This window comes from Engystomops pustulosus, chromosome 9, assembly GCF_040894005.1.
Source record: "Engystomops pustulosus chromosome 9, aEngPut4.maternal, whole genome shotgun sequence".
In the NCBI taxonomy this organism is placed as follows: Eukaryota; Metazoa; Chordata; class Amphibia; order Anura; family Leptodactylidae; genus Engystomops; species Engystomops pustulosus.
In genome coordinates, this window is record NC_092419.1 from 28653085 (window position 1) to 28679462 (window position 26378).

Sequence of the window (26378 nt, forward strand, 5' to 3'; positions counted from 1 at the left end):
TAAGGGGTTATAAATGATCTTTATTGTGTAAACATCACTAGGGGATTCAAATCTGAGAATTTTCTTTCATGGCCAAACCCATTTAACCCAATTGGTGCACTAGTCTATTACTGAAGATCAGCACATATAATAAATCAGCAATATGAAGAGTACATAAACGGTAAAATCCAACAGCAACAAGTGAGATCCTAAACAGAGCAATAGAGAAATACACATACTAGTCCAAAAGTGCGACATTAAAAAATAAAAAAAGCTTTACATAGTTATACCAGTGTTTGTAGCAGAGAAAAAATACCTCTATTATATTATCATTTTAAAAAAATATATATACTAAAATCTGTTGACTATCTGCAGAGCTTCCCCTCTTCTATATATAGATACACTGCACAGTGCCACCTCATTATTCTGTATACACCAACACTGTGTAGTACCACTTACCCTGTTTTCTATATAAATGTGCAAATATTCAGTTTAAAAAAAAAATCTGTCATCAGAGAGATCATTTTTAACTGAAGGCAGGTTCCAATAGCCTATAACATGTTCATTTCAAAAATCCCTTTGCCAGTAATATACATAAATCAAGTGCGTCTATGATTTCACATTACCTGGCTCCCTGCCAGCAGCATGTGATTAGTCCTAGTTGGGGGGAGTTCAAACAACAGTTCAGTTTTCAATCCCTGGTCCTCAATACCTGGCCCTCTCTCAGCCTCTCCCCTGCCCTTTGGTTGAGGATTATGGGTGGTAGTATTGAGAAGAAGGATAGACGTGTGGTGAGAGCCCACTGGGACTCACCACACAAAGCTGGCAGGGAGCCAGGTAATGTAAAATAATAAGCTATTGGAACCTTTCTTCAGATAAAAATGACCTCCTTGATGACAGGTTCCCTTTAAATGTGATATTATGAAGAATACACATCTAATAAAATAAGATCTAGTTCACTTTTGCTTAAAAGAACAGGTTTGGTGTAGGTAAGCTTAGAAATGCAGATCTGAATATCACCCAGTCTCCCAGATTCATCCCCAAGGTTTTTCTTATCTCCTCATTATCGCTGTAGAGAAGGGCCTTCCCATTCAGATTATTAGCTTTTATCTTCTCCACATAGTCTGGTAATTTTGGATATTCCTTCTAAAACAAAGGGAGGAAACATATATGAGAATGTATAGTGTTTTATGATTTACAAAGTATTCTAGGGTCAAAATAACTAAAGGAACCCTGCAGGAAAAGTCATTACATTTGGTTCTTTGATCAGGACTTCCCGTTGTCCTGCACATTCTAGATCTGTAACATTTTCTGTAGACATATCTTGCAAAGGGCTGTTTCTTGTACAGGCAGTCCCCGGGTTACGTACAAGATCGGTTCTGTAGGTTTGTTCTTAAGTTGAATTTGTATGTAAGTCAGAACTGTATATTTTATAATTGTAACCCCAGCCAGAATTTTTTGGGTTTCTGTGACAATTGGATTTTTAAAAATGTTGGATTCTCATAAGAACCAGGATGAACAATAAAGCCACAGACACCTGTGATAACTGTTACAGCTGATCATTGTAGTCTGGGGCTAAACTACAGTAAATTACCAACATCCAGAGGTCCGTTTGTAACTAGGGGTCGTCTGTAAGTCGGGTGTTCTTAAGTAGGGGACCGCCTGTACTGGTTGTATTTTTTTAGTGGCGCTATTGTGGTCAGTAGCTTATAGATTTTTAGTTTAGTTTATAAGGAAGGAGTTCAATTCTCTAGGAGCCCTAAATTTGGTAGTCCAAATATAACTTACAAAGTATATTTATATATATAGGGAATTGTCCTATCTGGCAGTTTACTCATGAGTTAGAGGGGTTATCCAAGGCGTTATATGTGGCTGGAAGGTAGCTGCCGTCTCTTCGGTCTATGCCCCTGTTCTTTTACAGGGGCAGGGAAGTTCTGCTGAGTTCGGTACAGCCGAGTTGGCCAGCCACACCCACCTGTCCACGTATCTTATCGCATGATACAGCACTGGGAATAGGTACGGGAGGTGGTGGCCGGCCACCTCGGGAGAGATGGCAGTGCGGGATGATGGGAAGGACCGCGGAGGTAAGTAAATGTTTATTTTTTCTCCAGCCCCCTCCCGGCCACATATAATTTTTTTTAACGTCTTTTTGAAAATATTCAAAGTAATCTATCATTTGAATTACTTTATAAAGTAAAGATAAATGCCCTCTGAAGAAGTTTTTATAAAGAAAAGAGCTGACCAAAAAAGGAAGACAAGTAAATCATTGCTCAGCTCTAACAGGCAGTGATGCTGGTTTAACTGGAGGAGCTGTTAATGGAGCTTGGAGCCCCTCAGGCTCATTTGCATAAGCTTTAAAGCTTTTTTTTCTTAAAAACAAGGGCAAAAGAAGATAAAAGAAGAGCACACCAGAGTGCTTGGTTTACAATCCTTCATCCTGGTGGTAGATGTCCTTTAAAAACGCAGCTCTGCATGTCCCAGATTCATCCCCAAGTCTTCTCTTACCAGTATCTTTTCTTTCTCACTGTCTGGAGAAGGCGTCCCATCTTTTTTCTCCACCATGTAGTCTAGTAACTTAAGGGAGGAAACATATATGAGAATGTGTAGTGTTTTATATGTATTTTAGTTAAAGGAACACTGCAGGGAAAACTGAATAATTTTTTTTTTTTTTATGGATTCCCATCTTCTACATCTACAGGATGGTGGTTGTGTCCAGTGCCATTCCCCCTGTGATGAGGCCCATCTGTCTTTATCTGCTTTTTGTCTCTCTTTTCTTTCCTTTTTCTTTTTACTACATTCCCTTTTTCTTTTTTTTCGGATTAGCTGTATTTCAAGTTCAATCTGTGTTAGACAACACCACCCATTTTGCTATGGGACGTGCACGCTCCTTGGGGTCAGCTGACCCTTATTTTGGGTACTAAGGTAGTCTTGCCATAGGACAGACTTTGGTCCAATTTCTGTTTTAAGTTGTAGATTTGTATTTGCCTCTCGTTTACAGTGTATATTGTCTTTTATTTGCCGAAACTAAGCATTAAAACCCTTTTTTGGAAAAAAAAAAGTAGCTGCACACAAACGGTAAAAACCAACAGTAAAAAGTAAGAAATCAGTGAAATCCTAAAGCAAACAGAGCAATAGAGTAATATTTTGTACTAGTCTAAAAGCCCAACAAAAGCCCTAAAAAATTTGTATATGGTTATAGCAGTAGTAATGAAGGCTGGGCTCATAAATTCTGGTTGCTAATAATAGTACAGCGTGTGGATGTTTTGGCCAAATTGCTGTGGGTGCGGGGAATCGTGCTAGGTATGCGCCAATTAAGCGCCAAAACGTCCACATGCATTACTTTGAATACACTTCTAATATATTATTTAAGAGCATAATTTATGTGCCCAGCCTTCATTACTATTGGATATTGGGTTTTTAAATATAAAAATCTGTTCACTATCTGCCGTGATCTGCTCTTCTTTTGCTCTTTTGCTTCTTTTTTAAAGACTTTAAAAATTATGCAAATTAGTCTGAGGGGTGGTAATGGAGCCTGGAGCTCCTTAGGCTCATTTGCATAATCTTTAAAGCCTTTTTTTTCCTTAAAAACAGGGGCAAAATAAGATAAAAGAAGAGCAGATCCTGCCAGAGGAGGCGCACCCCAGTATGTCAGTGTGCTTGGTTTACGCTCCTTCATCCTGGTGGTAGATGTCCTGTAAAAACGCAGCTGTGCATGTCACCCAGTCTCCCACATTCATCCCCAAGACTTCTCTTACCAGTTTCTTTTCTTCTTCACTGTCGAGAAGAGTCGTCCCATCTTTTTTCTTCAACATATAGTCTAGTAACTTACGGGAGGAAACATATATGAGAATGTGTAGTGTTTTATATGTAAAAGGAACGCTGCAGGGAAAACTCAATACATTTGTTTTTTTTTTTTTAGGGCCTCCCATCTTCTACATCTACAGGAAAGAGAGTTTCACCGTTGTCATACAAAGGACCTTTCTAGATCTGCAACATTTTCTGTAATGGGATGTTTCTTATTGGTTCAGTTACACCGTGATCTTCTAAGAACCATAGCTTTTTTAGAGTTTGTGCCAATATAGGGCTTGTTTTTTGCAGAATGAGTTGACGTTTTTATTTGTACAAGTTTTCATTGCTTTTCATTTTACAGGGTATATTCCATGGGTTGCATAGTAAAGCAATTTAATAGTTAGGGTAGGAACCTGGCCTATTTTTTATTTAAAATTTATGGGACGCAATGAAAAGTCCGTCTATGGCATTTTTTATTTTTTTTATTTTGGGGGTTTGATTAGTGAAATAATACATTGAAATCCTCACTGACCACAGAATGGTAGATGAAAACACTGTCAAACTGATAACTGAAACTGCTTATAGAATGGCCTCCTTGCACATAGGAACCCATTCACAATACGCTAATTTGCTAAGCTAAGTACTGTGTACCGGCATTGTGTAGAAGGAGGCCACTTACAAAGTGTGGATTTGAACTGTTCACATATACTTTATTGCACTGTACACATTGGGGCTCATTTTCGTCGGGTTTCCTGCCGATTTGCATTTTGCGCCGAATTGCCCCAGGATTTTGCGCGTGATCGAATTGTGTCGCGACAGAAATCCGGGGGCGTGGCCGTCGGACAACCCGATGGATTCGGACAAACCGCGGAATTTAAAAAAGGAAATGTGTCGCAAGATCAAGCACTCACATGCACCGGGAAGAAGGTGAACTCCGGCGGACCTCGGCGCAGAATCGACAGATGCAGGAACTTGGGCACACGATCTTCGGGAATCGGGCTAGACACGAATCCTCGTCGGACAGCGCTCCGCGGGATCGCAACAGGACCGGGTAAGTAAATGCCTCATATTATTTCCTTACATAAAGAAACCCTTGTGGTAGTGTTTAGTTACCTGATCCAAATCTTTCTATTATGGGGTCTAAAACAACGTATTACTTACATCAAGAGTAAGATAAGGGTGGGAGATACTAAATAGATCAGTGGCTGCCTAACTACTAAGACCCCCACCAGTCACACTTGGGACATATGCATTGGGTGTTTTATTAGTGGAGGAATGTAATCTATACCATAAGCAAAAGCCTGGAAAAGGTATCAATATTCTTTAAAACAGGATTACTGACCTTCTTACAGACACCATCTGTGTCCATATCCAGTAAGTCCTTCATACCCAGGGATTTCTTCTTTTTCAGCCTGAAAAAGTTACAACTTCTTAGTAGAAGTTCAATCTTTCTTCGTATGGTATAATCTAAATTAACAGTGTGTTCTTTTAATATTATGGCCTCTTTCCTAGTTAATTTGCTATTCTTAAGAAATTCGCAGAAGACATCCGGATCTCCATCCAGCTCCAGGAGGTGTTTGAGATCTTCCCTATTGGCATGAAATGCCTCCAGTGATGCATCATAAATGTCACATAATTTGTCTTCGGCACAACCATTTTTCTCTTCAGGTTCCCGACTCTTGACTTTATCTTTCTGACCCTGTTCTTCATCTTCCCGACTCTGTTCTACATCTTCCCGACTCTGTTCTTCATCTTCCCGACTCTGTTCTTCATCTTCCCGACTCTGTTCTTCATCTTCCCGACTCTGTTCTACATCTTCCCGACTCTGTTCTACATCTTCCCGACTCTGTTCTACATCTTCACGACCCTGTTCTTCATCTTTCCGACCCTGTTCTTCATCTTCTATAAGCTGTAATATCCAGCTCAGGGAGCATGGCCATTGGGCAGCCATTATCACCCACTTTGATACCTTAGCTTTCAAGGCTACATCTTTTTCATCCTCCATCAGTCTGTTAGTTATTACAATGGAGTTCACGATCCGCCTCATGTTAATAACGTCATCAGTTATGTATCGAAGACATTCATTAAGGCAGTTCAATGAATTTTGTATGAAATCATTTTTTCCTTGGTCTTGCATCTTATTCTCCCTTTGGTCTTCACCATCACCAAAGTGCGTTGTGACCTCAAGGAGGGGAACAATTTCCGATTTTCTTTTGCCTTTACCATTATTTTCTGGGTCTTGAATTTTATCCGCTTTTTGGGCTTTAGCGTCATTACAGTGCGTTGTGACCTTATTGGGGGGAACATTTTCACATTTATTTTGGTCTTCATTCTTAGTGTTTCTGTTTGAAGGCTCTTCCTTCTTACTGATAGATTTATCTTTAATGATCTCATCCAGATGACAGCGTTTAGTCTGATCATTCATTAGAGGAATAGAAAAAGGTAATGTTACTACCCGATTTAGGAACAGATAGCCATTGTTTGCCATACCTTTAAGCTGGTCTGATTTTTCAACACAATCCACAATGATACCTGGGTCTACTGCCAAGATGGTTATGAATGGAGCGTGTGGTTTGGAAAGTAGAATATTTATAGCATGTAGGACACTGACTACTCTATCTGGCATGCACTTGTCCAGCTTGGTGATCTCTATGACAACTCTTATTTTCTGGTTTATGTTGATTTCCATCATTTGAAGGTACTGGATGATAATCTCAATCTCCGTCTTGACATCATTCATGAAGCCCAACTGGGAGCTCATGTCTGTCTTCTTCAGTTTATTCAACAATTTGCCTTTTTGAGTCACAATGCTATTTTTAATGACTTTCAAGAATGTTCCAGACTGTAAGAGTGAACTACCAACTAATATAGTTACAGTTGTGTACAACGTATAATCTGTAACACCATCATAGTCTTCGGCCTCCCAGACATCATTATGTGGGAAGAACTTCAAAAGTAAAGCACCAACCAGGAGCAAGAAGGCAAAATAAAACACAAACCAAGCTTTCATTTCTGAGAACTTCTTAGGAACCCATTTCTTCGACTTATCCGTTGTTGAGTCATTATTTTCTTTGCGTAGCGCTCGATAAAAACTGATTGGCATTAGTCCAAAGGCTTCCTCGATACCATCACAGAGAGCCGTAACCAGGCCGGCCCATAGCTGGTCACAGCCTGTACATTGCCACGCACTGAATTTAATGACAATGTAACATGTTTCTTGTTGTTTTTTATGACATTCTTCGACATTATAAAATAACATCCGGAAAATGAGTGTGAAAATTTCCTTTACACTTAGCTTCTGACTTTCATGGTTTCCACTTTTAGGCCCAGAAAGGTGATCTGTAATAAAATAAAATGTATTATCAGATGATTTCACCATTATTATTGTAGAGGAATCATTAACATTTAAACATTCCTGGGACTGTAACCTACAATCTGGTGAGTTGTGGAGTGACTGTGTCATTGTGTGTAATATGCATCTCATGGATCTCATCATCTCTGATCTTTCTCATCTCTCTATGTGTCAGACTCTAGTAGAATGTTCAGAATGTAAATGAAAGTGTATACAAACCTGTACCCTGATAATCTAACCACATTGTCACCCCACAGAACTAGATGGATCATGAAGTGTCTACTTAGAGATACTCCGCCCACACTCTCAAATCTAACACTGACCAAAACTGAGTGATAGGAGCTAAAACAGCAATAAAACTGAGTAAAATTGTGAAGTAAAGGGTTAAAATCACCTGGGGATTCAAATTTGAGAATGTTCTTTCATGGTAAAACCCCTTTAAGAGCAGGATTCATGGCTGGAGGTTCATCTCTACAGGCCATAATCAGAATGGGTGGTTGGTATAAGTGACCTTGGTCCTAACCTGCTGCAAAAACCAACCATATTGTAATCCAGTAATAGTCTCCATTACAAACTCTATGAGTAGTTTGTGCATTTTCCACTTATAGACTGTGATCTCTTACAAGTCTGACAATCTCTCCATCTGTTCCAGTCTATCACACAGTCAGCTTGGGTTTATTATACTTTCAAGTTTATATGATGCTTTATCAAAGAGCTAATGAAAGAAGTCAACAAATACCTAAAGCATCTCCAAAGCAGGGGCACTGTTTTGGTATCTTTTGGTTATGTTACTCCTTATGGATCAGCACCTCCCAAGACAACATCTTATTGGTGATTTTTATACTATACATTAAATCCTATACAAATATATTGCTAGACAAAACACATCTGCTATACTTACCCCTAATCTTCTCTAGAAGGGAGTCCTTGCATCTACCAGATGATCCATAGAGACCAACGGTCATCGGATATCTTCCATTATCGATGGCCCAAGCCAATGCTTTGCAGTACTCATCATCATAATCTATTTAATAAAAAAAAATACAAAAAACACTATATATCAGGGATTGCGCAGGACCAGGTAAGTAAATGTGCCCCACAGTGTGCAATAGATTTATACGGGTTGTAAATGTATTCCTACGTATTGAACAATACACAGCCGCAAACTTAAATATTTATGTAATACAAGTAACACGAAATATCAAGGATTTGTTAATTTCAAAGAAAATTATAAATATACCCTTCACACACTCCTGGCTTTTTTTTTTAATTTGCCTATATACCCTTTAGCTGGGCAGTGGGGGCAATTATAGACAAGTTAAATTTGTATGCTGAGACAAGGTTGTAGAGTTGTAGGGAACCTAAGGCTCGGGAACCAGATGTGGCTGTTTTGATGCCTGTATCTAGCGCACAAATAAATCTTTAATAAATAGCGATCTGTGCATTTAAGACACACAAACAGCGCTGATCACTAGACGCAGGCAGGGATGTTACCGCTGCCTGCGTCCTTTGTGCGACCTAAGCACCGCCGATGTCGTTGCCGGTTGGCTTCCATTCTTCTCTATTTTGCCTGGAGAAAAGTGGCAATAAGCCGCCTACAGGGAGAGCAGTATACAGTTTTTTGCTGTGGCAAACTATCTACTACTATGTGCATACTGGGGCACATTTACTTACCCGTCCCGTTGACCCCGCTGACCCGGAATGTCTGATGAGGATTTGGGTCTGCCGCGATTGACTAAGATCGTGCGTCCAATTTCCTGCATGTGTCACTTCATCCGCTGAGGTCTGCTGGAGTTCACCTTCTTCTTCCAGGTGCATGTGAGTGCTGATCTTGCTACACATTTTCATTTTTAAATTCCGTGGTTTGTCTGAATCAGTCGGGCTGTCCGACGGCCACACCCCCCGATTTGTGTCGCGTGCGCCAAAAACCCCAGGCAAATTGAAAAATTTGCGAAACCTGACGTAAATGCGTTCGACGGACCCTTAGTAAATGAGCCCCAGTGTGACTCTCACCCTGTTGTAGAGGAACACTCCACTAGCTGCACTAAAACATCAGACGCTTTCTGTGACATTTTGGAGTCACATCGATGCTGTGGAGTCGGTAAACCAAACTTCCAACTCTGACTCCGCAATTTCCCTAACTCCGACTCCACAGCTTTGTTTTCCTGGGAACACTAGCAGTTCTAAGAGTGCAGACAAACATTCCCAGTGCCTTTTATCTCTGATCTATAGCAGTGGTGCTTAACTACTGAGTACATAAAGTGTAGCACACACTCATCTCAACTAAAAGCCTAGAAGAGGTGTGCACAACCAGCGGCGACAGACCACATGTCAAGCCCCATCGTGGCCCACACCCTGCTGACAGTCTCATTTCAATGAGTACAACTAAGAAATCCTCACGACATCTCCTGCCGCTCCAATCCTGACTCCTTACACGTGTTGTATGTGCCAGGACAGGACCCAGAGCAGGCTGGCCCCAGGAGAGGAAGTAGGAGTGGTAAGTATTTGTCAGCTGTACTGTACTCCACCAAAATGGTCTCTGACTCCATGAGGGGGATTTATCATCTGTTCTAGTTGCCCATGGAAACCAATCAGAGCTGAAATGAAAGCTGAGTTCTGATTGGTTGCCATGGGCAACTTGAACAGTTTCACCCAGGGATTCAACCTACAGACACCTCAGGAGTTGCCCCAGTGAAAACCAGTACATCACTGGAAGTCACAGGGACCGTCGGACGATTCCAAGATGTTAGGCCCTATCCACGGGATGTCATAGTATGTGCGCCCTGCGCCCTACGCTACTGCTAATGAAGAGGGAAGAAGACGAGCCGCCTGGGGCAGTGTGCTGGCTACCTATTTAATGTTGAGGGGGGAATACAATGTGCTGGCTACCTATATATTGGGGGGTACTGTAGTATCCTGGATTCTTATATACTGGGGGGTTGCGGTGTGCTGGATGCCCATATACTGGGGGCAGTGGAGGGATGCAGTGTGCTGTATACCTATATACCAGGGGAAATTTTTATAAAATTTTTAAACTTGAATATTCATTTTTTATATTTTTTTGCGATTTCCGCCCCTTGTGCTATCTTTACTATGGCAATCATATCATACAGTATGATATATTGAATGCTAGTGCTCCCTGGTTTTGTGATCTCAAAATAAGTTAGATAAGTTAAAGTGTTAAAAAGTCAGATTAAAAAACCTTAAAAGGGAACCTGTCAGAATCCTCCTGACGTGTTCTTACATCGTATGGCAAATAACAAGGTGACAGCCCAGCCTTACCCTGAATAGTGAATTCTAAACATGCTTACCACGTTTCTCTTCCCCTTCTTTTTGGTTTTTTTTTACCCCGGTTTCAGCTTGAGCCTCAGCATCTGGTTGACTTGCAGGTAGGGGATTTCCTGTAAATGCACAGTGGTAGTAAGACTAATTGGCTATTTGAATAGTCAGGTTAAGCTAATACATAGATGCTGTCACATTGAGGTGGGGGTTAGCTAGAGCTTGTACATTTGCCTTAAATACCCCCCCCCCTCCCCCGTTGCCCCCCACATAACATCTGAATAGGTCTCATATTGCAAAATCCCTGTCTAGTGAGTATTGTGATGCTCTGCAGCAGATGGGGTGAGTATTGTGATGCTCTGCAGCAGATGGGGTGAGTATTGTGATCCTCTAATAAAATTCTCAAAAATTGAACTTTTCCATATAATTATATTTAAAAAAATATATAAATAATTTAAAAAAAAAACACACACACAAAATGGGTACTTCTGCGTCCCTAACATCCATGGCTAAAAGGATATTATATTTTTATACCTGTATTTCAGAGGGCATAAAAAGTAAAATGATACCATTATTGCCATCTTACCACATTCCAGGTCCCCGTTTCTTGGTTTACACATTTTAGCTGAAGGCCCCTGACCTGGTTCTCTTGCACCTGGCATTAGGGGGGATTCCTGAAAATGAACGTGTGTAATGAGACTAATTATAACTAAATAAATTAATTAAATTAAGAGCTTATTGGCCTTTTGAACATTCAAGATGTGACTATACCCATGGACCAGCCTATCGAGCTGGGGGTAGGGGTCATCCTGGGGGTTGTTGTGGAGGTGGGGGGTCTATCATTCATATACTGTATTTATATCCTAGCCACGTTACTTTTACCACCCATATTTGAATATTTGCCTACCACCCCTTACCCCACAGGTGTAACATCTGAAAGTTCTGAAAGATGAGATTATTGTCTTTAATATGACATCAAACAATTTCTAGGTGCTACCGAACCCAAGATAATGGAGTCTTAAGTGGCTCTACCCCTGCAGCCTCTAAACTTGACTCATCTCAGATAAAATATGACTCTTCTCTGTTCATTTTCTTATCATTTAACATGAAAGAGGGAATTCTAGAAAGGACATTTCATACCCTTCCTGATGGGGCTGGTAGTTTAATTAGGTAAAATTTGGTGTCGGGATCCCTTTTTGAGGGAGTCAAAGTTTTCTCCCGTTGCACTTACAATAAATATAAGTGACAGTTCAGTGTGGATAACTAATCTTTAATAATCTATGATAACAAAATAAATGTTTATACTTACAATCTGCAGTAAATGCAAACTTCAAATAGCAACTTCAGGAATAGTCCAGGGAACTGTTTTATTTTCTTCCAAAACAGTTTAACAAAATCACTTTCTTCAGTATAGAACAGAAAGAATCTCAGTCCATGTGAAGAGACACACAGTCCTCTGCAGGTTGTGTCTCCGTCCAGCAGCATTGGCAGTCACTGTCACTATGTCTGATCCTCGGCTGTGTCACACCTCCAGCTCTGCACACAGTATAGCAGACTCCCAGACTTCAAGAAGATACACCTCACACAGCTCACCTGAGCTTCCTGACTTCACCTGTCAGCCAAATCCTGCCTCGGATAGTAGGAGTAGTCATCCCACCCAGTAAATCCGGCCCAGATCAACTGCAGGAAGCGGCTATACTACATAATAATAAAAATTACAGAAACCTTATCTGACCAAACACTAGTAGGGTCACTTCACTGATGCCCGAAACCTTGGTGCCACATATCTCCCATCAATACAGGAGGTCCCCTACTTAAGAACACCTGACTTACAGATGACCCCTAGTTACAAACAGACCTCTGGTTGTTTGTAATTTACTGTACTTTACCCCCAGGCTTTAATAAACAGCTATAACAGGCGTCTGCAATCAAGATTTAATGCTGACCCAGGTTCTTATGACAATCCAACGTTTTTAAAATCCAGTTGTCGCAGAGACCAAAAAAATTTGTCTCTTGGTAAATCATATTTATGGCGCAGATCGTCCCATTAGGGGATCTGGATTTTGCAGTAGGTAGAAGATGCCTTCAGTAGGAGTAGTCACAGTGTGGTGGTGGCGGACCCAAATGGCTGGTGATTATTCCAAAGACAATAATAGTTCGACCAACACTGGACATGCTCCAGCTGGCAAAGGTTTACCTTCAGGGGCGAATCACGTTCTAAACTTAACAAATCAGGTGGGAAACCAAACTGGACACGAGTATTAATTGTGGGACATTTACAACCACTTAGTCCTCTATCCAACATTTCATATCACATCTTTGCTTTGTAGAAAGTAACTACCCCCCTGACGACGTCGTCGTCGTCTCCCCACACGTAGACATGTTCCACTTGTAATGTTTTATCTACCACTTCTGCAGTCCCATGGGTTGGGGTCAGACAGTAGGTGTTCTCCTTATGGAGAGATTGCCAAATAAGGCCACCTGAAAGGCGTGTGGAGACTTAAAGCCAGAGATGCTCCACTAGGGAATTCTGGGAAGTATGCAAATATGTTTTTCGAGATGTTAAATGGAAAACAATACCTCCTTTTGCTACCTTGAAAGGCAGCCCCCTTAACATCAAGTATGACCTACAAGAAGTCTGAAAACATGATGTGGGATTAAGCCAAACCAGTATATCTATTCCAGAAGGAACAGACTCCCAACTGTAGACAGCACTGTTTCGACCTGGTTGGGTCTCCTCAGTACAGCGTAGAGCATCTATGGCTTTAAGTCTCCACACGCCTTTAAGGTGGCCTTAATTGGCAATGTCTCCTTAAGGAGAACACCTACTGTCTGACCCTAGTCAATAGCCTCTCACATAGCCAAACCAGTTCCCTACACTGTACTGAAGAGACCCAACAAGGTCGAAACAGTGCTGTCTACAGTTGGGAGTTTGTTCCTTATGGAATAGATGTACTGGTTTGGCTTGCATATTTTTAGACTTCTTGTAGGTCATACTTGGTGTTAAAGGAAACCTACCATTTAGAATGGCAGGGGTAAGCTGTAAGTACCGAGCACCAGCTCAGGGTGAGCTGGTGCCGGTACTTACTTTCGTTAGTGTTATAAACCGCGGTATCGCGGTTTTAACACTTTTTAAACTCTTGCGCGCCTACATAGGAAATAGCGGAGATGTTGTGCGCGCACGGTGGCGCGCAGCGCCGAAGCCTCTCCTGCTCTAAAGTTTAAAAAGTGTTAAAACCGGAATGCACCGGGTTTATAACACTAACGAAAGTAAGTACCGGCACCAGCTCACCCTGAGCTGGTGCACGGTACTTACAGCTTACCCCGGCCATTCTAACTGGTAGGTTTCCTTTAAGGGGGCTGCCTTTAAAGGTAGCAAAACGAGGCATTGTTTTCCATTTAACACCTTGGAAAACTTATTTGCATACTTCCCAGAATTACCATGGATTGGGGAAAATTATTGTACAGACCCACTGTGGTATCAGTGCTAAAAACCTGCAAACATAGATAAGTAAGTATTAGTAGTATTAATTTACAGGAGAACAAATAAAGCAAAAGAAGAATAGTGAAAGGAAAATATCTCCTCATTGGCACAATCCAAGGAAAACATTTCTGAAGAAGTCTTTATCATAAAGCCTGATGAAGCCAGATACCTCCAAGCATTTTACAATGGCTCCTGTAAACCTGTAAACATCAAAGGAATCTGTTCTGTGCCGGCTGCTGTGGATAAATGTGTAGACACTTGGGATACTTTGAAGGCGTTCGTAAATGATTTGGTCCTGTCACATACACTAATTGTCCGGCCTTAACCCCTTAACTACCTGGCCCTTTTTTGTTTTTGCATTTTCATTTTTCCATGCGCATAAGAGAAAAATACCGTATATACTCGAGTATAAAGCAACCCGAGTATAAGCCGAGACCCCTAATTTCAACACAAAAAACTGGGAAAACCTATTGACTCGAGTATAAGCCAAGGGTGGGAAATCCATTGGTCACAGCCTCCCAGTATTAAGTTTGCCAGCCCCCTGTACCATATAGTCTGCCAGCCCCTGTAGTATATAGAATGCCCAGCCCCCAGTAGTATACAGCCTGCCCAGCCCCCTGTAGTATACAGCCTGCCCAGCCCCCTGTAGTATACAGCCTGCCCAGCCCCCTGTAGTATACAGCCTGCCAGCCCCTGTAGCCCCTACAGTAACACTGTACTCCCCTTACCGACATCCCCCGTAGGTCCTCTCCTGTCTCCGATGCTGCCTCTGGTCCTTCGGTCCTCTTCGGATTCTTCCACACATCTTTGGCTCCTCTTCAGGTCTCCATGCTCGGCCGGCACACAGAATGACGTCAGCCGCTCGCCGACATCATTGTTTGTGAGCCGCTGGCATCACAAGGGGACTCGAAGAGGATCCGAAGGACCCGAGGTGGCACCGGAGCATCGGAGACAAAAGAGTACCTACGGATGAAGTCAGAAAGGTGAGTTTTGACTTTATTTTTTTTAGTTGACTCGAGTATAAGCCGAGTTAGGGTTTTTGAGCAGTTTTTGTGCTGAAAAACTAGGCTTCTACTCGAGTATGTATTATTTTGGTTGGAGTAGAAGATTAGAGAAAGATAGTTATCTGTATAGAGGGAGTCCGGTGAAGATGTAATCCAGAATCCCAAATATTGAATATCATCACCTGCCCAAGGAAAAAAAAAGAACATCCCCATTAAGGTGTCCCCAATGTCGGCAGCACAAAAACATGGGGTACCTCTGATTTCTGCAGGTTGATTTTATAATTTGATATCTTAAAATAAATTGATAACTAGAGGCGGTCCCCTGCTGTAGAACACCTGACTTACATACGACCCCTAGTTACAAACGGACCTCTGGATTTTAGTAATTTACTGTACTTTAGTCCAATGCTACAATAAACAACTATAACAGTTATCAGAGGTGTCTGTAATTATGATTTATTGTTAATCCTCGTTCTTATGACAACCCAACATTTTTAAAATCCAATTGTCACAGAGACCAAAAAATTTTGACTGGGGTTACAATAATAAAGTATACAGTTCCAACTTAAATTCAAACTCAACTTAAGAACAAACCTACAGAACCTATCTTGTATGTAACCCGGGGACTGCCTGTATAACAAAAAGTTAGGGAGTGTAATATGTGGTGACATCCATGAAAGAAGAGATTTTATGTTATGCACACACATTTATCCTGGTGACATCATTATTAGCTCTTATTGTTTGCAAGATTCGCAAGAATGGGAATGGTCCAAGGGCAAGGCCAGATCTTAGGGGGGACGCCTGGGGCACGTGTCTCGGCGCCCCCACCACTTTGCCCTTAAAGGGGCCCCCACCAAATGTGTACAATTTTGGCAGTCATGCGACAATCGCCCAGAATATATTTGGGTCCGGGCTCCCCGGGCCATACACAGTCTATGGCAGAGCGCCTTTTCTGCCATAGACGATCAGAGGCTCAACAAAATGGCGCTGCCCTGCCGTCACAGCGTGTGATGTCACAGAGCAGCGACGTCACACCGCCGTCTTGTTGAATCTTCGATATCCACCCTGACATTGCAAGGGAAGATGAGGACGGCGCGCATCGGGGGAACGATGGAAGGGGAGTACAATTTTAATTATTTTACCTATGACTGTTTATAGTTATTATGGTGCATTATATATATTATATAGTGCATAGGAGCGTTCCAGGGATGAGTCGTTTCGCTATTCACACCACTCCTTTGTCTTATCTAATGTTTTTTAGTATATACTGTTAATGGACCTGATGAAGAGGACAATATGTCCTTGAAACGCTCCACTATTAAAAATAAAAACTTTAAAATTTACTTTGGAGTCCCCCTTCCATTTTAGCCGTAGGGGCAGCGCACACCAACCTGTGTTTTCACCTAAACCTTCACATCTTATGTTTTGTCAACCTATTTGACGTCTATAATGGGCCCAAGGCCGGATTATAAAGTGTATAATGTGTTGTGTTACAATATAATCCAGAAAATAGTTTATTACATATTTTATCTATTACACCTTTTTTGCTCCTGTAACTGTGGCAACTTTATTTTATTTTTTTTGTCTGTTTTGGGGCTCAACATATCGGGCCTATGGTTGAGCACGGTAGTTAGCAATATTTATAGTTAATCGAATGGGAAAATGTTCTAAATTAAAAACATCAATTCTAAGGAATACAAGGGTTGGCACATTGATAATTAAATTTTTTATTACCATCTTTCCACAGAACTATGTTTTGCTATGTGCCATATACCTCCCAGCATCATATATTGGCTCCTGTAAAAAACAGCAAGACACATGGTTATTCTGCAAGTCCAACCACTAGTGAGAACAGGACCCTCCATTCTCTGAACCACAGGGATCATGCATTTGGACTCTCAAATATGAACTTGTTGACAATCCTGTTAGACAGCCCCTTTTTAGTTCATAAGTGTAAACACTTAAAAAAACTCATCGCCCATTCGGACCCTCCAAGCCAAAAAGTTATCCGATCTCCTAGGTGTCACCCTCTAAGACCCTTTGGTATTGCAGTAATGACCTGGACTTTGGCATAAACTTTGCGCCGAATACTAACCCCATTGAAGGCAATTGGAACCCGGATTTTAACACCCAAAAATTTCTGTAAAATGGGGTTAGTAAGGTCTAGAAGGCTGAAATATGATGGGAATAACAGGAGAAGTACTAAAAATAACATAAAGAAATATAATTTAATTTTTTTTTGCCACAGCAGTTAAAGGCGCACTGGGTAGATTTCCAGTGTTTGGGGATGCAAAATTTAAAAAGAAATTTAAATTGTAGTTCCATGTATGTGGAATTGAACATTTTGAATTTCAAGATCTAGGAATGTGGAATAGAAGAATGCAGAACTTATTTAGACACTAGCAAAGCAAAACCAATTTGTGTGGGATCCATGCTTTGTTTATTTTAATACATTTTAGGACATCCATATACAGTCATGGCCAAAAGTTTTGAGAATGATACAAATGTTAATTTTTACAAAGTCTACTGCATCAGGTTTTATAATGGTAATTTTCATATACTCCAGAATGTTATAAAGTGATCAGCTTAACAGCAATTCATTGCGAAGTCAATATTTGCCTAGAAAATGAACTATTTCCCCCAAAACATATTTCAACTTCATTGCAGGCGCCTTAAAAGGAGCAGCTAACATCTTTCAGTGATTGCTCCAGTAACGCAGGTGTGGGTGTTGATGAGGACAGGGCTGGAGATCAATCTGTCATGATTAAGACCACTACTTAAATGTGATTCAGCTTGGGGAAGGGGCTCCCAGCAGTGCAGAGCTTGCTCAGAAATGGAAGCAGGCAGGTGTGAGTGCATCTGTACGCGCTGTGAGGCGGAGACTCTTGTAGCAAGGCCTGGTGTCAAGGAGGAAAGCAAAGAAGCCACTTCTCTCCAGAAAAAACATCAGGAACAGACTGATATGCTGCAAAAGATACAGGGAGTGGACTGCAGGGGACTGGGGTAAAGTCATTTTCTCTGATGAATCCCCTTTCTGATTGTTTGGAACATCTGGAAAACAGCTTGTTGCGAGAAGACAAGGTTAGCGATACCACCAGTCTTGTCTCATGCCAACTGTAAAGCATCCTGCAACCTTATGTGTGGGGCAGCTTCTCAGCCAAGGGTATTGGCTCTCTCACAGTCTTGCCTAAGCACTTCCATGAATAAAGAATGGGACCAGAATGTCCTCCAAGAGCAACTTCTCCCAACCGTCCAAAAGCAAAACATAGAGATTTTGGGTCCATGGCCTGGAAACTCCCCAGATCTTAATCCCATTGAGAACTTGTGGTCAATCATCAAGAGACGGGTGAACAAAAAACAACAAATTGTGACAAAATGCAAGCATTGATTGTGCAGGAATGGACGGCTATCAGTCAGGATTTGGTCCAGAAGGTGATTGAGAGCTGCCAGGGAGAATTGCAGAGGTCCTGAAGAAGAAGGGGCAACACTGCAAATATTGACTTGCTGCAGTAACTCATTCTGACTGTCAATAAAAGCTTTTGTATTTGCACTTGTATTTCTGTATGTGATAAACATCTGACAAACAAACATAAAAACCAGAGAGCAACAAATCATGTGAAAATATAATATTTGTGTCATTCTAAAAACTTTTGGCCATGACTGTAGGCTGTAAAGAGATGGATCCTGTTGTTGGTGATGACACGAGCGATGGTGCTGAGTCCACGCTCTGACAGCACACTAGGGATCTTGCTGGATGATGCAGTAAATGCTAAAAATTATTTTCTTTTCTGTATTGCTGCATAATCCTCCATTATCAGTAAGAATATCCCTGCGCTATAGCAGCCTAATGCAGTTCCACAGAGTGCCCTAATTATTTCAGATTTCCACATGTCCCTAATAATAGGAGCCTCTTCTACACACCTAAGTGTCCTGCCAAGGACAGATACTGGTTACTTACAAGTCCCTGACTAGCGGACTGAGCAGCAAACTATCCCTAGCTAGTCTATGCTTTGTGTAATGGCGTCTGGATATGTGAGCATGCTCTTATACATGTCCTGCATGGCCAATCACTGGCATTTGTTGCTAAGTATTGTCACGGGTGGTCCCGCGACCCATATCGCGGGTCGCGGGCTCACCCGTGCCCCCCGAGCCTCGCAGGCGCGGTGCCGGTGCGACTCACCTCTCCCCGCTCTGGAATCGCTGCCAGGTTCCGGCCGCGCGCGTCCCCGTCTCCCAGGGTGCGCGCGGTATCTTCAGGAAATTTAAAGGGCCAGTGCACCGCTAATTGGTGCACTGGCTGATCACTTCCCCTTTAACCCCTTAATGACCGCCCTATCGGCTTTTTACGGCGGTCATACGGCGGCGCGTCAGAAGAAGTTTTCGGGACACCGGGTCTCGCTGGTGCCGGTGTCGGGCTGTGATATCACAGCCCAGACCCGGCACTAACACCCGGGATCGGAAAAACTCAGATCCCGGGTGTTTAACCCCTTACACGCCGCGGTCAAGCATGACCGCGGCATGCAAGTGTGTCCCCCGTGGATCGGACCCCCCCCGGTGTGCTTACCGGGGGATCCGATCCCTCCTGCCTCAGCCCCGGGTTCCGACGAGTGACCCGGGGCTGTCGGCTCCTCTCTGTGCCGGGTTCCGCCTCCTGGCAGGACCCGGCTGTGTGTAACTGAGCATGCTCAGCATGCTCAGTTACTTACACTATACACTGCAATACAAGTGTATTGCAGTGTAAAGGCTTGAATAAGCGATCGGATGATCGCTTATTCAAGCCAAGAAATAGAAAGTGTAAAAAAAAGTAAAAAAAAAAAAAAATTACATCTTTTTATAATATAATTAAATAAATAAATAAAAGTCCCATAATCTCCCCAGTAACACATAAAATGCAAATAAAGTAAATAAAACACAAAAACACGTACATATTTGGTATCACCGCGTCCGTATTAATCTGTACAATAAATCTAAATCAATATTGAACCCGCTCGGTGAACTATGTAAAAAAAAAACTCGAAAAACTTCCCATAATATACAATTTTCCATCAAACACCATCACAAAAAATGTTCTAAAAAGTGATCAAAAAAAGTTACGTTCCCTCATATGATACGACTGAAAAGAACAACTGTTTTCGCAAAAAATAAGCCCTCAACCAGATCTGACAACAGAAAAATACAGAAGTTATGGCCCTGAAAAGTTGTCAATAGTAAAAACAATGCGATTTTCTCCAATATTGGTTTTGCTCAGGAAAATTGAGCAAAAATAAGAAAAACTATATAAATGAGGTATCACCGCAATCGTAGTGAACCAGAGAATAAAGATAAAATATTATTTTTACGTTACGGTGAGCGGGGGAAAAACAATGCTAACAATCCAAAATAAAAATTGATGATTTTGTTTGTGTCCCCCTTGAAATAGTTAATAAAATCTCATGAATAAGCTTTAGACTCCCAAAATAAATTATCTATACATTGTATCTCATCCCGTACATAATAAGCCCTCATATGTTCGCATTACCAAAAAAAAATAAAAATTTATAGGTCGTACAATGTGACAATACAAATCTTCTGTGAATGGCGCCTCCATTCATTCTATACTCGGCCGTGCGCCCGTACAGAAGTTTACCACCACATATGTGGTATCAGTACACTCGGGAGGAATTGGGCATCAAGCGTTGCAGTGCGTTTCATCATTTCATTTATTCTGAAAATGTCAGTTTTGGCCTAAATGAATGTATTTTCCAAAAAAATTCTATAGTTTCTAAATCGCAGGTCCATATTTTTTAACCCATGTGAAACACTTAAAGGGTTAATAGACTAAATAGAAGTTGTTTTACATATGTTGAGGGGTGAACTTTCTATAGTGGGGTAATTTATGGGGTTTTACTATTATTTAGGCCTCTCAAAGTCAGTTGAAAGCTGAGTTGTCCCTCAAAATGTGAGTTTTGGCAATTTTCATGAAAATAAGAAAAATCGCACCTAAAGTTCTGCACCTCATAACATCCTAGAAAAATGGCCGGAAGCATAAAATATCATTCCAACATAAAGCAGATATTCTGTAAATGTAATTTATCAAGCTTTTTGGGTAGTTTTACATCTTGTCTGGAAACCAGAACATTTAAAACTTGGAAAATGAAGAATTTTTACAAACTTTTGCCAAATTTTCACTTTTTTTCAGAACGAAACGCAAAACTTATCACTTAAATTTTACAACTAACATGAAGTACAATGTGTCACGAGAAAACATTCTCAAAATCACCGGGATATGTTAAAGCGTTCCGAAGTTATAACCAATTATCGTGAGACATGTCAGATTTGAAAAATCGAGTCTGGTCATAGAGCTGAAAACTAGTGTCGGTGATAAGGGGTTAAAAACCCTGCACCTCCCTCACACTCTTGCCGGATCTTTGTGCCTCACAGCCTTAGAGAAAGCTCTGTTGCGATTTGCCTGCGTTCCAGTGTCTCCTGCATTCCTGTGTCTTCTGCGTTCCTGACTCCCTCCGTGTTCCTGTGTTGCCTGACTACCTCTGTGTTCCCGTGTACCAGTGTCCCTCCGTATTGCTGTTGTGAGTTCTGTGTTCCCGTACCCTTCTGCTTGGACCTCCTGTTGCTGACCCCGCTTTGGATTCTGACATTGCATCTCTGCCGCCTGCCCTGACCCTGTGCCTGGACTGTGACCACGAGCTTGACTGCTGTTTCCGTACCTCAACCTTGGCCGCCACTGCAGACAAGTCACGCCTGTGGAACGACCTGGTGGTACCACGCCCGGTGAAAACCGGGTACCACTTAGACTCCGGTCCCAGGTTGTGGCTTGAGTCATCGTCTGCAGTGGTCCAGCGGATCCACAACCCGTAAGCCTGACAAGTATCTGTAAGCTGCATGATTGGTTGCTGAAACAGTGCTTTTTCCCCCCAAACAGTAGCGTTTGTTGATTTGTGGTGATCAAACCATATACAGGCGGTCCCTCACATAAGAAGACCCGACTTACAGACGACCCCTAGTTACAAATGTACTTCTGGATGTTTGTAATTTATTGTACTTCAGTTCCAGGCTACAATGATCAGCTCCAAGAGTTATCAAAGGTGCCTGCAAGTAAGTTGTATTATTGATCCTGGTTCTTATCACAACCCAAAAGTTTTAAAATTCAATTGTCACAGAGACCAAAAATAATTTGGGTGGGGTTACAATTATAAAATATACAGTTTTGACTTGCATACAAATTCAACTTAAGAACAAACCCACGGAACCTATCTTGTACATAACTGCCTGTATAATAAAATATTTCCCCACTATGTACCTACACCTAGCGTCTGCCAATAATTCTGGTTGACTTCACCATTACCTATAAAGTACTGCACTTGGCATCACTGGTAGGAAATCCTGGAGATATCAGAACTGAAATGAGTAGCCATAGCCAAACGGCATGGCAATAATTTACAGAAGAGCAAATAAAAAGGAACACAGGGCTTGGCACATTGATACAATGATGTTAAAAACAATTCCCCAGAAGTCTGTTTCACAATTTCAGAAGAAAGCAGATACCTCCAAGGATCTTACATTGGCTCTGGTAAACACCAAGATAACCAGTTCTGTGCCGGCAACTCTGGATAAATGTTTATACACTTGGGATACTCCTGGGTGCTCCTAGCTGCCACTGCTTATTACATTGAGATAAAATCTGTGCTGCCAGAATGATTTATTCTGGATATTAGCTGGGGGTTTCAGTGATCTGTCTGGTTCAGGCATCTCCACTCATTCATCTTTTCAGATTCACCCATTTAACCACTATTAATTCCCAATAAATCTCTACATTTCAATATTGTTATCAGAAATTCATATTCAAATATGCCTGTATAATAATTTAAAGGAATTTATTGCTAAAAATTGGCATCTCCCAATTGTCTATTACAGATGTATTTTCTGCCAGGTAATCCTGTTAGAGTGGACACCAGAGGCCTGATCAAACCCAAGTAAAATCAAGCTTTCCCAAATGGTCTCTAGATGACCTCCTGGGTAGACCGTACATGGGTGTAACATCAGCACCCCCGAGTGGATAATGTATTTCTGTGTGAAAGTATTCATTTTAATATGTTTATATTCAATTTGTATTGATACAATGTAATCACCTGGTGACATTCAGGCAAAAAGATTTATTTAGCATTGCAGATATCATGGGTGCCTCTTCGACCCATATGCCAGGTCACAGGCACACCGGTGTACCACCGTGTGCTCCAGAGTATGCTAACCTGTGCCGGCTCCAGTGGCGGTCCCCGTGATGGCCGAGCTTCCGTGTTCTAGGGTACGCACGCGCGCCGGCTCTGTAAAATTTAAAGGGCCAGCTCGCCGATACTTGCCACTGCCCAGCTGCCTGCCCTGATAAATACCAGCCCCATCCTGTGACCCCTGCCGGATCTTCTTGCCTCATAGCTTGTTCCTGATGCCCTGTGCGATTATTCTGAATTGTGACCAGTGCTGCCCATCCTGAGCTTCCGCTACGTCCCGACTCTGATCCAGTGCTGCCTGTCTCGACCTTCTGCCTGACCCCGACCATGTTTCTGCCTAACGATTCTGTAATACGCCTTGGCTGCCAGCACAAACACCATGTAAATGTCATGTTTGCATAAATGTAATGTGGATACCTTTACATTACGTTTTAGGTTTGCATTTACATTGCGTTTGTGGTAACATCGTATTTGCTTTCACTACTCATTTGCGATGTAAACGGAATGTCCACGCAATGTGAACGCAGTTTCGAAACATTGCGATTATATAAATGCAATGTCAACAGAATATTAGCGGACTGTGAACACAGCCTTTAGATGCACATAGAAAGAAAATCACAGCTCAATATTCATATGTAAATGTACTACCACAAAAACGTAGTTACAGCGTTCTATAGTAAAACCAAAAAAATCTATATCTTTATTTAATACATAAAACAACACATAATTGTATTGTCATGAAATAATTAGTGTAACAGAGGAAATCCAAACAATAAGTCTGATAAGACAAAAACACATGACCGCATTATAGGGTACAGTATATTGCTCAGTCCCTTAGGTGACACATCAACTGTTGAATTTGGTTTCATCATTACACCCAAAAATTGTATCACTAAAAAAATTGCATCTTATCCTGCAAAAAATAAGCCCTCCCATGGCAACATTAACAAAAAAACAAACATTTTATAGTTCACAAAATTGAGCCCGTGAACCAACTAAAAACTACTAAATTCTATAAGGCAAACATGTGGGGTGCCTCCATACTCAGGAGAAATTGTATAACAAATTTTAAGATGGGTTTTCTTTTTTTATCTTTTGTGAATGAGTAAATTTTAGGGCTGAACGAACGTATTACTGACAAAATTGGACCAATTCTAAATTTCACCTCCATTTTGTTGTAACTGCTAAGACGATCTCAAATAGTTAACCATCTTCCTAAAAGCTGTTACTGATTGGATGAGGGGTGTAGATTTGAATATAAAGTGATATATAGGGGGCTTTTATCAAATTATATATTTCAAATCTCATGAAAAAAAAATGATTCCCCCAAAAAAGTAAAATCTGAAATTTCCTTGAAAATACGGGAAAAACCAATGTTCAATTTGTAAGCCACATGACACCAAAATAAATTATATGAAAATATAGAGCAGACATATGGGAAATGTTATTTAGTAATTGATTTGGGAGGTAAAACTATGACTGAAAAGGAGACCATTTTGAATTTTAAAAATGGTAAATTAGTAAAAGAAATTTGCAATTCTTTGAAAAAAAAATTATAAATAAAACTCAAAACTTAAATCAGAAAAAATGACCACGAATGTGAAGTACCACATGTGACAAGAAAACCTTCTCAAAATCACTTTGGTAAGTTAAAGTTTTCAAAAGTTATAACTTTATAAAGCCACACGTTGATTACAAAAATGAAGCCGAATCCTAAAATAACATTTTTAAAAATGCATCTTTGTCCTGTTTTTACCTCCCCTCTCCAACTTCAGCGAGCCGCACTGAAGTCTGTACACTGCATACAGATAAGGAGAGGGAGCTTTAGCTTAACTACTTAGGCCCCTTCTACACTAGCGAGTGTGATGCGATGAACTCGCATCACACTCGCAACGCAAGCTGCCCGGAACGCACGGCCCGAACCCTGCACCGCGGGAGTGAACTGACATGCTGAGTTCACTCCCGCGGTGCAGCGTTCGGGCCGTGCGTTCCGGGCAGCTTGCGTTGCGAGTGTGATGCGAGTTCATCGCATCACACTCGCTAGTGTAGAAGGGGCCTTACGCACAAGGAGAAAATTTGAATTGGCAATTCAGTGACTAAAAGTAAGGCATTACATGGTTTCTGGTCATCCTAACCAGTGAGACCTAAATAAATAACATTAAATCTTTATTTTATTATGTGATCTAAATCTCTGGGAGGGGGGTTGGAGTATTTAGTCAGCTACGAATTGTGCAAGTTCTCCAACATAAAAAGATGAGAGAAGCCTGTTATGGACGTGATAGGTAGAACCTCAACTATAAGAGAAAAAAAATGTGAAAAACAAATCCAGAAAAACACATTGTTCGATTTATAAAGAATTTATTTGCAGATTATGGTGGAAAATAAGTATTGGGTCAATAACAAAGTTCATCTCAATATTTTGATAATTATCCTCTAATATCCTGTTGGCAATGAGTTCAAACATTTTCTGTAAGTCTTCATGAGGTTGGCCCATTCCTCCATGGAGATCTCCATTAGAGCAATGATGTTTTGGGGGTGATGCTGGACAACACGGACTTTCAACTCCCTCCAAAGGTTTTCCATGGGGTTGAGATCTGGTGACTGTCTAGGTCACTCCAGGACCTTGAAGTGTTTCTTACAAAGCCTCTCCTTCATTGCCCTGGAGGTGTGCTTGTGTCACCAGTGGTCCCGTGACCCATATCGTGGGCTCACCCCTGCTTCTTACCCGTCGCGGCTCCTGTCACAATCCCGTCCGCGTGCGTCCCAGTCTCCTAGGGTGCCCGCGACGGCTTCTCTAAATTTAAAGGGGCAGCACGCCATTAATTGGAGCTGGTCAATTCACTAAATCTTTTTAAGTCTGCCTATTCCTGCAAACCCTGCCAGATCATTGTGCTTACGCCATTGAGAAAGCTTCCTTGCGACAATTCCGGAGTATTCCAGTGTGTTACTGCTCCAGAGTCCTAAGTTGCCGTGTTACCAGGGTTCCTCCCTGTTGCTGTGTTACCGTCTCCCATGTGCCGGAGTCCCCATTCCCATCTGCCTGGACCTCCCATTGCTAACTCTGGATTGGACTTGACCATGCATCTCTGCTGTCTGACCTTATGCCTGGACCCGACCACAAGACTGTCTTCCACTAAGGTACCTTGACATCGGCTGACACCGCGGGTTGTCGCACCTGTGGAACGACCTGGTGGTACCCTGCCGCAGCAAGCCCAACCTGCTTTGCGGCGGGCTCTGGTGAAGACCAGGTGCCACTTAGACTCCGGTCC

At 41.6% G+C, this 26378-nt stretch overlaps 1 protein-coding gene across 1 annotated transcript; it reads right to left on the reverse strand.

Annotated features, from left to right (window-relative positions):
- LOC140076430 (NTPase KAP family P-loop domain-containing protein 1-like) lies at positions 1 to 11877 on the reverse strand. The gene is made up of 8 exons (XM_072122960.1): positions 11709 to 11877; positions 10986 to 11073; positions 10432 to 10521; positions 8022 to 8144; positions 5111 to 7107; positions 3735 to 3803; positions 2485 to 2553; positions 1 to 1125 (listed from the first exon to the last, which is right to left on the reverse strand). Exons 2-8 carry the CDS (start codon positions 11059 to 11061, stop codon positions 946 to 948), a joined length of 2604 nt encoding a protein of 867 aa, XP_071979061.1. The 5' UTR covers positions 11062 to 11073; positions 11709 to 11877; the 3' UTR covers positions 1 to 945.
- Between the last annotated feature and the right edge of the window lie 14501 nt (positions 11878 to 26378).

Bases quoted from the DNA above. Each gene is read 5' to 3' on its own strand.
- LOC140076430 (XM_072122960.1), bottom strand. From the start codon at position 11,061: ATGCCAGGTGCAAGAGAACCAGGTCAGGGGCCTTCAGCTAAAATGTGT. The intron at 10,522-10,985 runs GTAAGATGGCAA...GTGCATTTACAG, and splicing joins AAACGGGGACCTGGAATGTG to GAAATCCCCTACCTGCAAGT. The intron at 1,126-2,484 runs GTAAGAGAAGAC...CCTTTGTTTTAG, and splicing joins GTGAGAAAGAAAAGATACTG to AAGGAATATCCAAAATTACC.